The following is a 16,322-nucleotide window of genomic DNA, read 5'->3' as shown; positions in this document are numbered from 1 at the left end:
CCCACCCCTGCACGTAAGGTGGGGCTGCACGTCCTGGGACCACACAGCCTTGTAGGCCCCACTGGCTGCACGTGCATTTACTCTGTCTCAGCCAGAGAATCGGGCCCTCCTCTCGCCCTCAACAGCACGTAGCCTGGTGTCAGGAAAACAGCCAATACTCAACAAGCTACAACTAAATGAGGCAGGAAAGGGGAGGGGACCAAGGATAGCATTGTGTGCAAAAGAGAAAAATGATCTTCACACAGACAATCGGTGTCTCTGTGAGCGACAGAGATCAGAGCACCTATGTGACCCTGAGCGGAAAGATGCTTTGTAAGGAACCCCTGCCTGACCAGCTCTGAGCCTTGGAAAGGTCACAGTGACCAGGACCACCACTGAGTCCAAGCACATCCTCACGGCGTGGTAAGGAGGAGCAACAGATCCTACCATCACCCAGATCAATCTCAGACGTTTTACTCCAAACTCCTCCAACCATCAACTCCCCCTACCTCCTGCACTCTTCCCAGCTCCTTCCATTTCTTCCAAAGCTAACCCCCTCCCTGGCCTTCCAGCTCTCCTCAGCCAAGGCAACACTGCCTGTGTGTCCTTTCTAGGCTATTCTCCTCCAGCTTGGCTCACGGCCCGATTCAGGGCTCCTCCAGGAAGACCTCTGAACCAGAGCAGCACAGCAACTGCCTGCCTGGTGGGCATCTCACGCTCTCGCCTCCCTGACCTCTTTGCTCACTCCGCTTTCCCCCTTCTGCCCCTCCAACTCCTGCACGTTTCCTCTCCCCCTTTCCAGCTTTCTTCCCAGCCGCTCAGTCTCAGGCCTGCCATTGGTGCCCAGGCGTTATTGAATCCCACTGACTCAGAGCTGAAGAAGCTGCTGGCCTCTGATCGACGACACTGACCCAAACATGTACTTATTTACTCACTCCACTACTTATTTACTTTCTGATTTGTTGGTTTTGCTGGTTCTTTTCATTTCCAAGAAACCAAAGGACTTTCCTGTTTCTGACATTTGAAGCCCTTCCAAAGCGACCCTGGATGAATGCCTTTCACTCTTCTCCATCTTGCTAGAAGGTGGGGAAAACTGTCCTTTCACCAGCCTGGGATGATAAGGCAGGTCTAAAGCTGGGGAGGCACAGGTTTCTACCTAAAAATTGCCCAGCAATACTTTCTGGAGACTCAAGAAGTACCTATGAGACATCAGAAGGACAGTGACACAGTATCAGTATAATGGCCTTGACTCACGGACTCCTAGAACTCTCGGTGATCCCGAAACTCCTACTCCCCACAATCCAGTGGCATTTTCCATCTTCACGTCTCACCTCCTTCCTTTCATCATTACCCCATACCTAACCTCCCTGTCCGTCTCCGCCTGCTCTCTGCTGAGCCGGGAACTGAAATAACTTGGCCAGGTCTCTGTCTTCTCAGCCCCATCTGTCCCCACCTCGAGCAGCTCACAAGGCTACATGGCCCTCATCTGACCCAACTTCCCAGGTGTCGCTATGCCGCTCCTCACACCAGTCCTCACATGGCACGTGCTGCGAGGGGCCTTCGTAACCACAAGTCTTCCCACCTGTGGGACCCTTCAAGACCCCCTGTCACTCCTCACCATCAAACACACTGGCTGATGACCAAGCCAAGAGGAAGGCAGAAAAATAAAATATGTGTTCCACAGGTTAAGTGGCACCAGGAAACAGACAAGTTCAGAACACAGGACATTCTTTCAGGCAACTGCTTTGGATGTTTCAATATATCAGTGTCATAGAAACGAATGAACTGGGGGCCAGCAGGTGGTGTAGTGGTTAAAGTGCTGGACTCCCATATGGTCTACTACAGTTCAAGTCCTGGACCCAGCGACTTGAAACTCATGCCAGGCATGTGCACATGCATGCCCAAAATCCCGAGAGGAGAATGAAGGAGAAGGGAAGTGTGGTCATCCCTCCTGGGGAAGAGATTTCTCACTCTCTATTTCTCTGTCTCTCCAGTGAGTGCATGCATCCCTATAACAAAAATCTCTTTAAAAAAGATAAATGAGGGGACCAGCAGTTAGCGTAATGGCTATGTTGCTGGACTCCCACATAGTCGACCGCGGTTTGCGTCCCGGACCCAGTGGCTTAAAACACGCCGGGCGCGTGTGCGTGTGTGCCCAAGATCCCGAGAGGAGAATGGAGGAGAAGGGATTGCAGCGTGGTGGGTGATTTCTCCTCCTGGGGGGTGATTTCTCGCTTTCTGTCTGTCTCTCTCTGTCTTTCTGGCGAGCGCACGCGCCCTATAGCCAAAAAAACTCTGAAAAAAAAAAAAAGATAAATGAATAAACGAGGGAATCTCATTGAGCAAACAGTCTAAACAGCCTTAACCAAATGCAACCTACGAACCTTCATTAGAGCCAGGTTAAAATAAATAAATAAATAAATAAATAAATAAATAAATAAATGAAATGGCTGAAAATACACTTTGCAACAATTCTGGAAACTTGAATATGGGTTAAATGTGACATGATATCCTAAAATCATTTGATTAGAGTTTGTTGACTTGGAAGACTATGCTTGTTCTTCGGGGGTACAAGCTGAAGCGTTAAGTGGCAAAGCGTTGAGATGGCCTGCAACCTATTTTCAATTTAACAGTAAACAAAATAAGTACATACACCTAGAAAGAAACAAGCAATTAAGCCAAATTGTTAACAATCATTAAATCTAGGTGAAGAGTTTATGGATGTGGTGCAATTCTCTCAACTTTTCTGCGTGTGTAAAAATTTTCAAAATGAAAACATGAGGGGGGCAGGGAGCATGAATGTTCCGAACGCTACCACGCCCCTCACTGGGCAGGGGGCCTTTGTACATTGCAAGAGCCCAGATAAGGCGAACAGAGGAGAGTTTTTAAAAGCCTGCCTAGTGTGGGCAGGTATGTCATCATTTCTTTTGCAACAGATATGCCCACTCATTTTATGACCGCTACCAGGAAGAGCAGACGTGGCTCCACAACGCAGTGACAATGGGATGCTATATGCTTTGAATGGGGTGGCAGCGAGGAGCCTAGAATGAAGATTTTACTACTATTCATCTACAGAGTATGTAACATCCCCAGATAATTGAGGGAGCACTATAAAACACCCCTATATTTACTTATGCAAAGCGTACAGTCCTTTGCTTCCCACATGTGTCCATCCTAATGGACACATCACTTTCCCACCCCATGTCCCTGGGAGGCAAGGACAATACCTGCTCAAATCACTGCTCATCCCCAGCATGACACCATAGACACATAAATGTTTAACACGGCAATATAACGTGGATGGTGATGATGTGAAATGAGCAGGTGCCTTGCAGAAAATCAGTCCACACCCTGAAACCCCAACACCTTGGAGGGCTTTGTCACTGTGGCTTCATCTGTCCAGCCCTGTTACCCGCAGGTCCTCCTCCTGGAGCTGTTCTATATACTCCAGCATCTGCTCCTTCTCCTGCTCCCTCTGCTCGGCAAGCAGTGACCGCTCCTCCCGGTTCTTTTCCATCTGTTCCACGATGTGCCGTCTTCCTCTGGGGGTGGGGGGAGAGAGCACCTCAGTGTCTTAGAAACCGAGGCTCCGGGTCACTGCTCCAGTTGCCACCCACCTGACACCCGAGGTAGAAGTATCATAGGAACAATTTGATAAGTGCCTCTTAAACACTGATCTGCTTCCAGGGCTCAAAGACCCTCCCGGAATGTTTTTTCTTTCCTCTGAGCGCCTGGTTCAGAAATCATCCTTCCTGAGATTCCCCTTCCTTATTCACCTGTGCATCCTCATCATAATACACCTTCTTCCTTCCGGCATGTAAAGGGTTTCTGAGGGGCCAGGCAATGATAAAATACAACACTCTTCCAGGCAGACCCACAAGAGAAGGTTGCCGGTTCAAGGGCAGAGACCTCCCCGAGTATTCCAGGCACAAGATGCCCATGACCCAGACTGGCTGAGGCTGAGGGGTGGATCATGGCACTAGGACCATCAGGAAGGCTCTCTCTCCTTCTATCTCACATAGAATAAATAAAAATAAACTTTTTTTATTTTTGGAGAGGTTTTTGCTACAGGGTGTGTGCGCTCGCCAGACAGACAGAGAGACAGAAAGCAAGAAATCACCCCCCAGGGGGGATGGTCATGCCGCAATCCCTTCTCCTCCATTCTCCTCTCGGGATCTTGGGCACGCATGCACACGCACCAGGTATGAGTTTTAAGCCACCGGGTCCGGGACACGAACCACGGTCAACTACGTGGGAATCCAGCGACATAGCCATTACGCTAACTGCTGGTTCCCAATAAAAATAAACTTTAAGGGCCAGCCCCATAGCCTAATGGTTAAAGGACTTGGATCCCACATGACCAAGTGGTTCACGTGCCAGCTCTGGTGACTTAAAAAACATCCCAACCACAAGTGCATGCATGACCAAAATCCCAACAAGATGGAGAAATGGACAAGGGTTTGTGGTATGATCATGCCTCATTGGAGGGTGCGCACTCTCTCTCTCTCTGTCTCTCTGTCTCTGGTGAGTGCACACACCCTCTGGCAAATTAAAAAAATAAATCACAAACATAAACTTACATAAATAAATAAAGGGGAAACCAGCCAGTGAGGTGGTGGTTAAAGCAATGGATCCCACATGGCCGACTGCACGGTTGAGTATTAGACCTGGGTGCTAGAAAAACATGCCAAGTGCATGTGCACGCATGCCTCAAATTCCAAAAGAAGGGAGAAATGGACAGAGGACTGCAATGTGGCCATCCCCCATGGGGGTTGCTCTCTCACTTGCTCTCTCTGTCTCTCTCTGGCGTGTACATGTGCCCTCTGGAAAAACTGATAAATAAATGAATAAAATAAACAAATGGATTCTGAAACCCCAACACCCCCCAGGTCTTTGCAAAGTAACCATCGGAAAGAAGCTAGCTCCACAGAGCTTCCCAAAGCAACGCAGCCCAAAGGACTTCTGATCCCCCTAGTGCTTTTGCTCGCCCAGGGATCCGTCTTCTTGCACACCTCCCAGGTGGGCAACCAACTTTCTTATATCCTATCACACACTTTAACACTGTCGGCTTATGGTAGAGAGTGTTGAGCCTAGGAAATTTCTCCACTAAGCAAGGCCCTAGCGCAGATGTAAAAAAAAAAAAAAAAAAAAGGAGACTGGATTCTCCGATCAGAGTTGCTGGTGACTCCCTTTGTGTTCCTGGGATGTCGATAAACTTGGAAGCATCTCGACCCTGTGATATACAAGTAAAGGCTGCAAGGGTGTGAGAAGACGCAGATCAGGAGAAGAGCAAAGGGGAAGGAGAGTGAGTCACATTCAGACAGAGCGCTCCTGATAGATGGCTTCATGATTCTGGATGAAACAAACAGGGGGAAGGAGTAAGAGCATCACATGGAAACACAATATAAGAAGCACCTGGGAACCAGCAGTTAGCGTAATGGCTATGTCGCTGGACTCCCATGTAGTCGACCACAGTTCACGTCCTGGACCTGGTGGCTTAAAGCTCACGCCGGACGTGTGGGTGTGCGTGCCCAAGATCCCGAGAGGAGAATGGAGGAGAAGGGATTGCGGCGTGGCCATCCCCCCTGGGGGGTGATTTCTCGCTTTCTGTCTCTATGTCTCTCTCTGTCTGTCCGGCGAGCGCACGTGCCCTATAGCGAAAATCTCTCAAAAAAAAAAAGAAGCACCTCAAAGCTCTAGAGCTGCCCATTGGGGAAGAGATCATTCCTTCAGCGGATCATTCAAGCAGAAGACAGCCAGCCACTTAGCCACTAATAAACTACTGGAAGTCCACCACAGCCTCCCAGGTACCCACTAGAAGAACAGGACGAATGGCTCAAGAGGACAAGCACAGCTGTGGAGATAAAACTGCCATTCAGCACGGCACTAGGGCTATTTATAGGGGTGATTCGTATGTCCTAAATCTAGGACACTGTGACTCTATAATTCAACTGTTCTGGGACTCATCTCTTCCTGTAAAATGAAGGGAGGTGGTTGGATTTATTCACTCTTACATGAACTAAGCACCTACAATAAGCCACACACTCAGCAAGGCCAGAAATAAATAAGACAGGGGCCCTGTCCCCAGCGAGAGCACAGTCTAGTGGGGGTCAGAAGCCACAGCATAAGACGTGGTGTGTGAGTGAAAACCCAGGAGTACGGGGCTCGGGGAAGGGAGCCACGAAGCCCACCTGGTAAAGTGAGGAAGATTTCTCAGAGGAGGCGACGACAGTCACTCACCGAGCATTTCCAGCGAGGAAAGAAAAGAGAAAGGTGTTTGAGGAAAAGGAATGGCAAAATCGCAAACTTGTTACAAGGACTGGAATATTAAGGGGAAAGGGGAAAGGACACAGTGGATGGCAGGAAGTGGTAAGAAACGAGACTGAATCCTGAAGGCCAGATGAGTACGGCACGAGATCGTGAAGAATCTGGGGCATGAAGATGAACTTTGGGCCAGCCCCATGGCCTAGTGGTTAAGGGAGTCAGATTCCACATAGCCAGACAGCACAGTTCAAATCCCGGCCCTCTAGGCTTGAAAAATGCATCAGATATGAGTGCATGCATGCCCCAGATCCCAACAAGATGGGGAAATGGAGGAGAAGGGATTGTAGCCTGACCAAGCCCCATTGGGAGGCGCTTTCTCCCTCTGTTGCTTGTTCTGTCTCTCTGGCGAGTGCGTGCACGCTTTGGAAATAGTTTTGTTTTGTTTTGTTTTTCTTTTTTTTAATTCTTTCAATACATAAATAAAAGAAAATGAGCTTTGAAAAGTGTTGTGGTGGGGTCAGCAGGTGGCATGGTGGGCACTGGATTCCCACATGGCCAACCACAGTTCAAGTCCCAGACCTGGCGGCTTGCTTTCTTCCTTTTTCCTTCTCTCTCTCTCTCTCTGGTCAAATTTAAAAATAACAACAAATGGAATTAAATAAATAAGTAATCCTTAAAAAAAATCCTGTGGTTCACACTGGCCAAATATTCAGGCAGCCAAGATCCTAAGGAGCTGAAGGGCTGGGGAAAGGGGATTATGGGGTGACTACATCTTGTCAAGGGTGTCTCTCTCTTTCTCTCTCTCCCTCTCTCATGCACACACACACACACACACCCTATCATAAAAATAAATAGAAGTTCTTGGTCCTAGATATCGCTGCAGAAAGGTTTTGAGATCACCACGGATAAGGATAATGACCGTTTCTCATTAGCAAGACTTCCCTCTTTGCCAGGCTCCACTGACCTGAAGATACATGAAAATGACTTGGCGATGGACATGCCCAAAACACTTATTTACCTTATTCTTTCCTCCCTCCTCTTCCTGTCCAGCTCCTCCTGCCTTTGGATGGACTTTTGCCGCTCCACTTCCATCATCTGATCCAACCGCTTCTCCTCTGCATCCAGTTCTTTTTGGATCTGCTGCTTCTCCAGGATTTGGGCATCCCGGATGGCGTGGCACTTGGCATTGAGGATGATCTGGGGAGTGGAGATGAAACTGTGGCACTGAGCCTGGGAGTGCACAGTGGGGGTGTGGAAGTTTAAGGGGAGACACAGAAGACTCCGGAGTGTGCTGGAGATGCATGTGGCTGGCCCCAAGTGCAGAGAATAAGAAAGCTCTGACTAGGCACCCCCTGAATTAGTTCAGTTCAAACATTTACTAGGAGCCTACTAGGTGCTAGGGTCAAAAGACAGGCCAGGAATATTATCTACAAGGGTACTGAGTCCTAGTGTTTGGGGCTCTCTCTTCCATCAAATTCGCTGACACATACAAGGACGTCAACAGGTTCATCAGAAAATGGAATTCAAGTACAAGTGTATTTTGGTGCAAAATAACTGCGAAACCCATGCATAGGGTTTTCCATGAATATTTTGAAGACTCCCCTCTGCACACCCACAAAATTTCCATAAAACTTCATTGATCTATGGGTTCCTCTTAGGGAACCCACGAAACCCCAAGACAAGACCTTATGTTCTGCTCCTCAGGGAAATAGGCTGTCTTGTAGGGGCCGGGCCACAATTAATAGATTGTTAAGCTGGAAGGGCCCAATGTGACACAAAGGGGATGAAAAAATGACAGGCCTGTCAATCAGAAAGAGCCAAGAAGTAAAAGCTTTGGGAAATAAAAGGAGGTATACATAGGGGAGATTTACCTAAGAGAAAGAAATCAGATGAGTCCACATTTTTCATTTGGACAGGAAGTGAGCCACATGCAAATGAGTTACAAATAGAATTTGAATGAGCCCCGATTCTTTATGCTCTCAGCTAAAAGAAGTGCTTTGTATATATCCTTCAAAAAGGATCCAACTGCAGGGCCAGCAGGTGGCATGGAAGTTCAGGCAACTGGATCCCACATGGCCTACTGCATGGTTCAAGTCCGAGACCCAGCTACTTGAAAATCATGTCAGGCACATGTGTGAGCCTAAATCAGGAGAGGAGACTAGAGGAGAAGGGACTGCGGTATGGCCCTCCTCTTGGGGGTAGGGGAGTGATTTCTCACTTTCCCTTTCTCTCTCTCTCTCTTTTTCTCTCTGGAGAGTGCATGCACCCTATAGCAAAACTAAAAAACCAAAACATAAAATCCAACTGCCTGGACCACCATATGTGGCTAGAATTGCAGGATAAAAATGAAAGTAATACCTTCAAATTTATCAATCCATAGTTCTCAAAGACTCTTCCATAGAGTAATTCATTTAATCCTGCCAATAATTCTGCTAAACAGGGGCTTTTTTGTGGTTTTGTTTGTTTGTTTGTTTTATTTTGCTTTGTTTTGTTTTAAAAGGTTTTTGCCTTAGGGTGCGTGCACTCACTGGAAAGAAAGACAGAGACAGTGAGAGGGAAAGTGAGAAATCACCCCCCCACACACACATGGGATGGCCACACTCTAATCCTTTCTCCATTCTCCTCGAGGGATCTAGGGCACACACATGCCCAAGTGATTTTCAAACCACCAGGTCTGAGACTTGAACCATGGCCGACCAGGTTGGAGTCCAGAAACATGATCGCTACATCATCTGCTGGCCCTTCTGCTAAGCAGTTTTACCATTCTCATTTTACAAAGAAGAGTAAGGCTCAAGGAAGGCAAGTGACTTTCTCAAGGTCTCCCCCAGCCCCCACCCCAGCCCCCGGCTCCAGCAAGCCAACTGTCCAATGTGTGAATAGCCAAGTAGCCAAATAGAATAGCCGGAGGGAGAAGGGAGTGGCCTGAGCCCCCAGAAGGCAGGATGGCTCCACCTTGCTCATGTCCTTGAGCTCCTCCTCTTGCTCCATCCGCAGCTGGTTGGCTCTCTGCAGGAGGTTCTGGGCCCGCTCCTTGGCCTGCTCTTCCAGGTCGCTGAGCTTCTTGTTGTTGCTCCACACCATCTCCTTCTGCTTCATGATCTTCTTGCGTGTCATCACTGCATCCTGAGGGACACCAGTTTGGGTCAGCGTGGGGGTCACAGCCTGGGCAATCGCCTGGCTGCTGCCGGTGACCCAGTATGGTGTGCCCCAGCCCATGCCATCAGGACCACAGAACATCACGGCCTGCCTTCCTTCTCCGTGGGCCCCACCTGCTGCCGTATCACGGGTGTTTTCTCTCTGGTCTTCATACTGCGGTATTTTTTCTTTATTAAGCACAAATTCAGACCTTGTTTCAGGACCCCCTGACTAGAACTCCCACCATCATGAAAAGTCAGCCTCCCTCCACCTCCACACCCTTCTCTTCTACCCCAGTCTGCAGAGGTCAAGGGTTGGGGAAGTTAAATACCAAGATGGCTTCCTTCTCTTTCTTGAAGGCCTGCTCCTTGGCTTCGATTTCTTCTCTGGTCAGGATGTGGGACGCCCATTTGATTCGCTCAAACTCCTCAGGGCTGATGATTAGGGACTCCCCGGAGGGATCCTCTGTGGGAACACTGACACAGGAATCAACAGAGTCAGGGAGGGGAGAGGCCGCGCGCTGGGCACTGCACTGCAGGCTTTCTGCTCTCCCCACCTCCGTCCCTGCATCGCGGCCCTCTGGCATGCTCGGCCAATGGCAGGAGAGACTGCAACTGCGCTGTGGGTCTCTGGGGGGAGGACTCTGGGTGATGATCTGGTCAAAAAGAGACATCTGAGGTCCTTGCTCGATAAGGCCCGGCTCGTGTGATACCCTCTCCGTGCTGCTGTCCAAGGCCCTGCCCTGTGTTTCCAGGTGCCTGTCCTCGTCATCCCCTCCTCTGAGCCCCCACCGCATCTGACCCTCTGCCTGCATCGTGGCGACTGAGCTGACTCTGTATCCTTCACAGAGCTCCTCAGGACACAGGCCCTGCCTTAACCACACAGGGAGCCTCGTCTCTGACACAAGTGCCTCGCTCCGAAAGGGCCTCTGAAACAAAGCTGCCGAACTGAACTTTAAAAATAGGTTATTCCTTGAGAATGACATAAAAAGGTCAAAGAGACGCCAGACAAGGCTGAGATGGATGCTCATGAGAAACCTAAACATTCCTGTCCATCCAGCCTAGAGTGAAGCTTTGAACCCTAAATATTAATTAAAATCTCTGATCAACAACAGTCAAAGACATGTCTATAGACCCCTCCTTCCTAGCTGCCCAACGCATTTAACAAACCAATAGCTAATTATAATGATTACAAACAAATGACACACAGTAAAGATGGGGGAGGGAACAGTTGGGGGGTAGGAATAAAGCTGCTTCTGGGTGAGGCTATTTAACAGGTACGTGGCAATGAGACGCAGACAGTCCGAGACAGGAAGTGAAACCTCATCTAATAAAACTAGTGTGTTGGGGGAGGACGGGTCCGGGAGGCGAGTGGAACGAGTGAGTGGATTTGCGGCTTAGCCAAGCCCTCCTGGCTTTCCGAGTGGCATCTGGAGTGACCAGCAGGGGTCTCAACCTGAGACAGCGGCTCAGTCTGCTGGAAGCCACTTGCCCTCCACCGTGTTTCAGGGCCTGACCGCTCTGAGAAGGAGCCCTCTCTCGGCCCCGGGAGTGGCTGCTTGTCTGGCTACTTGATGTCGGCTGGCCAGACAGAGCTCAGTGAGGGGCTGCAGGCAGGCCCAGCTCCCCTGCTGTGTCCAGCTGTGCCTCCTCAACTCTTGACACGGTCTGGATTTTCTGAGAATCCTAGTTTCTAGCGGGTGGAGCCTGAGGACAGAGAATAGCTCCTGTGAGTGAAACACTAACGCAAGCGCAGGACCACTGCACGGTGTTGGCTCATGGCACGGTGCTGAGCTGGGCCTAAACCCCACAGGGGGCCCACGCAAGGGGGCAGCTCTGGGCGGGAAGCAGGGCTGAGCTAATCCCAAAGGAACCCAAGGAGCCCCTAAGAATTTCCTCTTATGGCCTTAGAGTCTGGGAAGAAGCCAGGGGGCTAATGAGGCATCTGGTCAGTTTCCCTTTGCTAAGGATTCTTTACGCAGCCGAAAGGAAGTGACTCATCTGGATCGCTTCCCTTTACCAAGCACACTAATGGGGACCCACTAGGCACCGCCCTCCACAGTCCCTCAGACCTCAGAGCCAGACAGAAGAAAGGCAGGAGGAAAGACAAAGGGCAATGGCAATAATAGACACCAGGGGGAGGACCCAGACAGGCCACTACAGAGAAGAATGAACGGACAATGACACAGGGAAAACGGATAGGAAAGGAGTGGGCGTTGGGCCAACAGAGTGACCGCAGGTCTCAGCAGAAGTGCGGGCTGACAAGGGCAAGCAGGGGACACTCACACGAGTTCCCGGACCATGTCCCGGGTGATGAGCTGGATGGTCTCCGGCTTACGGTCCCAGGCCAGGGCGTTGAGCGTTTTCCGAATGGTGTGCCTATCTTGGAGCAGCACGATGGGGCTGTCGCTCGGGCTCCTTCCATGTGCCAGGGGCTATGAGGTTAGGGAGGACAGCTTGGAGGCTGCACATCCCACCTCCTCCTGGTCATGGGAACTTCAAGTACAGTCTCCGCTCTCCTAGGGTTTCCATCCAGTGTGGGAAGTGAGCAAGGCGGGGTGGGGGGGGGGGTGTCTAGCTGGGGCTCAGATTGCCACCGGCCCAGACTGTGACAAGTAGCCAGGGCACGGAGAAAGCAACCTGGAGCGCTTGTTCTTACGTGGGCCATGCTCTCATAGGAGGGTGGGGATCATGGTGAGGGAAGTATAGGCATGTGTCTACACTTGGTCTGAAATCATGGAGAATGAAAAGTAAATGGGAGGGAGGAGCTGAGGGCAGTGGTGGTGCAGTGGTATCAAAACTGGACTCACGTGAGAAGGTCTTGGGTTCAAGTACTGGGACCTCCATATATGCAGGACATGTGCATGTGTGCTCATACCCAAGCGGGCTGAGACTCGGGGAGATGGTACTACAAGGACCCCACTGGGAAGTCTTTCCTGTCTTTCTTTCTTTCTCTTTCTCTCTTGCTCCCTCGTGCAAGAAACAAATAAGCTTTCAAAAGAAAATAAAAGTAAAATTGGGGTCTTGAGGTTTTCCTCTCTCCATGAAATGATCTCCTTTATAAAAGAAAAAAATAACTACCTTTCTTGGATCCCACTGTGGGACTGAAGCAATACACTTTGCTATAGACAATACAATCTAGGATATCAGTAACTTTTATTCCTAATAATTAATTCACTTTGAACACACACACAAAAGCCATATGGAAGGAGTTAGAAATTGCTCCACGGCCTGATAGAGACTGTCCTTACAACCTACTGTGGTGAGGTCACACAGATTAGATATGTGATTGTTTTGAAACCATGAAAGAGTTAGATTATGAGAAAATAAAGTCACTTCTTTCAGGAGATTTCTGGGCACAGTGAGAATTTCATTTGTTGTAAATGCAGCCACTGATCCCGACTCCGGGCAGGACGCCGCCTTGCCTGTCCTGAGAACTTCATTTGGCACGGCTGTCCCCCCCAGTGCTGCCCCCTAGTGTTCATCTCTGCTTCAGAGCCGGCACACCTCGGCCATGCCACAGGCCACTCCTGCCCCCTACTGCCGCTTCAGAGACTTCCTGGAGCTCGCCTAGCAATAAAGCCAAAGAAACTGGGCACTTTACTGACTGGCCCCCTTTGGCTGGCCAGCATCCTGGCTATTTCCAAACCTCTCTTTGCTTTTGCCGGAAAACTCCGCATGGACTTCAGGCCAAACAATGTCTCTAAGTGAAAGTGCATTCCTTTCATTCTTCCCCTTATCAGTGGGAAAACTGCTGCAGAGTGGGAGTCCACTAAGTGAAGATGCCGATTCTTGCACCCTCTGGAAAATCCTCTTTGAGTCTCGATGAGGATGGCGAGGAGCAGGGACTGACATCAGCTCCCGTCTCCCAACCCGCCTGCTGCCAGAAGTACTCATGCCACCCACTGTATCCTCCTTCTCGCTCTCCTCTTTCTCTTCGTCTCTAGCTGCCCCTCTCTCCGTGTCTCTCCATGTCTCGTGCGCTTTTCTCCTTCCCTCTCTCTGCCTCACCCACTGAACTTCACGCGTGGCAAAAGTATTCGAAGCAATTGTCTAGCTCTCCTTTTCTAGCCCAAAGGAGTTGTCAGCCTTAGTCTAGATGACGCTTGCAAGTACAGACCCACTCGTCTTCCAAAGCTAAATCATTGCTAGAGCTGGACTGGGGGAAGAGGGCGGTCCTGGGCCTCCTGGGTTGCTCTTCTTGGTGGGAAGGGGAGAGTCACTGCTCTGGGATGGCGGGCAAGCCCCTCGGCCTACAAGCAAATGTCTGCCCGGACAGCTTTCACTGAGCAACGGTTGAGCTCTCTGCAGCCGCCTCCCCCTTTGACGTTGCAGTCTTAAGTGCTGTGAAGACAGGTCAGAGCCCTGCAGCTCAGGCCTCAGAAGCCCTTTTGTGAGAGTCGCACAGCCCAGTGTAAGCTCGGTCCCAGCAACACTAGTCTGGGCCACTGCCCCCAGGGGGCTGCTACCTGGAGGGGCACACAGGGTTACCTTGATGCCTCCAAAGAGGCTTTCGTCCACCTCAGAGCTCACGGCTTTGGTCCGGTAGCGAGTCCTATTCTTCGACCTGTTGGAAGCAGTAGAAGCGGAGCTCAGGATGCCAGTCGTGCTGAGTGGCTGCAGGAAGAGGCAGGAAGTTTGGGTCATCAGTAGTGAGTGGCATCCAGGCCCTGGCAATAAACACCTCTCCAGCCACTGCTGGGGCCATGTGGGGAAACCACATGGGGAAAGCTCCTGGGCAAACCCTGAGACATGGGGAGCAAGCGGCAGCAGGTGAATGACAACCCACAGAAGAAGGGCGTCTCTGAGCAGGGGCAAGGCACAAGAGCTCTACAAGGGGCATTTCCGTAGTCCCTGGAGCTGAAGACGGCCAAGTCAGTCACGTGATATAGAAGACAGGGCAGAGGAAACAGGGACGGCGGGAGGAGAGGGACAAGTTCCACCTCATCTGCCTAGTCCCAGTCACCCACAAGGACGGCCTCTAAATGAGGCTACCCTCCCCAAGAATGCAGTGTCCTCTTTACCTCTAGTCTTCTCCACCTGAGCTCCAAGTCCCCCCTCACAAATGACACCACTTCCTGACCTCCTTCATGTCCCCGCAGTCACAAGGTTATGGTGAAGCCGGAGGATATGAGGATGGAAAAGTACCTCCCCTCCTGCTTTGGCATGTGGTTGATGGCTAGTAAATATTTTTTTAAGATTTATTTAACTTTACTTTATTTACTCATTCATTTATTTTAATTTGACCAGAGACACAGAGAGAGAGAGAGAGAAAGTGCAAAAGCAAGCTACCAGATCTAGGACTTGAACCGTGGTCAGTCATGGGGGAGTGTCCAGCACCTTACCCACCATGCCACCTGCTGGTTCCCGATGGCTAGAAAATTTTAGACGAGGATGAGTGGTGGCTGACAGCTGCCATCAAATAGCCAGTTCATACTATCCACTATATGGCTCTTTCTCTCCCAGGCCCTGCTCTGTGTGTTAGCCAATTTTTTGTTTATTTATTTTTGCTATAGAGTGTTTGTACAAGACAGAGAGATAGAGGGAAAGTGAAAAATCACACCCAACCTCCCCAACAGGGGATGGTCACACTGCAACCCCTTCTCCATTCTCCTCTCAGGATTCTGGACATGCACTCATGCACTCAGTGTGTTTTTCATGCCTCTGGGTCCAGGACTTGAATTGCAGTTGGCCATGTACAATTCAGCAGCCTTAACCACCATGCCACCTGCTGGGCCTCCATTAGTCATTTTTTAACTCCCTGGTATCTTCCTATGTCCGGCAAATTCTCTATCTAAGGGGCGCATGACCTGCTACCAAAACTAAAAACCCTCGTTATTTGCCTTCCCAGGCTGGCCAAAGAGATCACCCGGTCACAAAGACTAGGAAACTAGTGACACAAGAAGGGAATCCTTTCTGGCAGAGACAGCGGTAGCAGCCATACCAGTGCGTGGGATGACACAGATGAGGACAGTGTTCGGGCACAACCATGTATCAAGGGTCCTTGCCAGACCAGCTCTAGGTTTTGATCTGGGCCTTGGTTCCAGCTACAGAGTCTCGTTTGCTTCCCTTTTCCAAGCCCAGTTTCCCAGCTTTGGTGTAAAGTTTGTGAGCTCTCCAAATCCTTTTATTTTTTTCTCTTAAATTTTGCCAGAGAGCAAACACACTCACCAGAGCAAGACAGAGGGAGAGGGAGAAAACAGCCCCGATGGAGTGTGGTTACATGGCCTTTCTTTCTCCTCTACTTTTCCATCCTTTCATCCAGTGTGCAGTTGTGTTTTTTTTTGTTTGTTTTTTTTTTTTTTTTTGTAAGTTTTTTCTAGAGGGCACATGTGCTCGCCAGAAAGACAGAGAGGCAGAGAGATAGAAAGCGAGAAATCACTCCCCAGGGAGGATGGCCACGCCGCAATCCCTTCTCCTCCCTTCTCCTCTCGGGATCTTGGACACGCGCGCACATGCACCCGGCGTGAGTTTAAGCCACCGGGTCTGGGACTCGAACCTCAGTCGATTACATGGGAGTTCAGTAACATAGCCATTACGCTAACTGCTGGTCCTGATACTTGCTTTCTAAGTTGGCATTCTAGCTCTGGGGCTTATAACCAAGAACCCTGACTACACAGTCTCTATTCCCAAAGGTCAGTCTAGCTTCAGCTCAGCCCCAAGGGTAGAAGTCTGTCTCCAGGAGATAGTTTCTACAAGAAACTTTCTGGATGATTATAAGCTTAATCGAAAGCTGATTCAAACTTCACTTTGGAGGGGTCCATGCCCCACTTGTCCCCTCCCCCACCCTGCACACACGCGCGCACACACAGCTCTCTACGCTATCAATAGTTACCTTTGGGCAATGGGCTAGACACAGTGGGTCTTCCCCAAGCCTTCAAGGCAGCTGCCATTAAGAGAACAGGGTCAGGGAACCAGCAGTTAGTGTAATGGCTATGTTGCTTG

General features: G+C 50.0%; 1 protein-coding gene across 1 annotated transcript in view; it reads right to left on the bottom strand.

The window, feature by feature from the left end:
• Positions 1–16,322, bottom strand: part of CFAP45 (cilia and flagella associated protein 45) — a 34,017-nt gene that overhangs the window by 11,408 nt on the left and 6,287 nt on the right. The window contains exons 2-7 of the mRNA XM_006168844.3: positions 13,869–13,994; positions 11,664–11,812; positions 9,710–9,854; positions 9,196–9,366; positions 7,262–7,440; positions 3,392–3,521 (exon numbers count right to left, since the gene is read on the bottom strand). Coding sequence (XP_006168906.1) covers positions 3,392–3,521; positions 7,262–7,440; positions 9,196–9,366; positions 9,710–9,854; positions 11,664–11,812; positions 13,869–13,994 — 900 coding nt within the window. The remainder of the gene's footprint in view (positions 1–3,391; positions 3,522–7,261; positions 7,441–9,195; positions 9,367–9,709; positions 9,855–11,663; positions 11,813–13,868; positions 13,995–16,322) is intronic.

This window comes from Tupaia chinensis, unplaced genomic scaffold (assembly GCF_000334495.1).
Source record: "Tupaia chinensis unplaced genomic scaffold, TupChi_1.0 Scaffold146187_1, whole genome shotgun sequence".
NCBI classification, from domain to species: domain Eukaryota; kingdom Metazoa; phylum Chordata; class Mammalia; order Scandentia; family Tupaiidae; genus Tupaia; species Tupaia belangeri.
The sequence above is the reverse complement of the archived record's forward strand: the minus strand, read 5'-3'. Positions and strand labels throughout refer to the sequence as shown.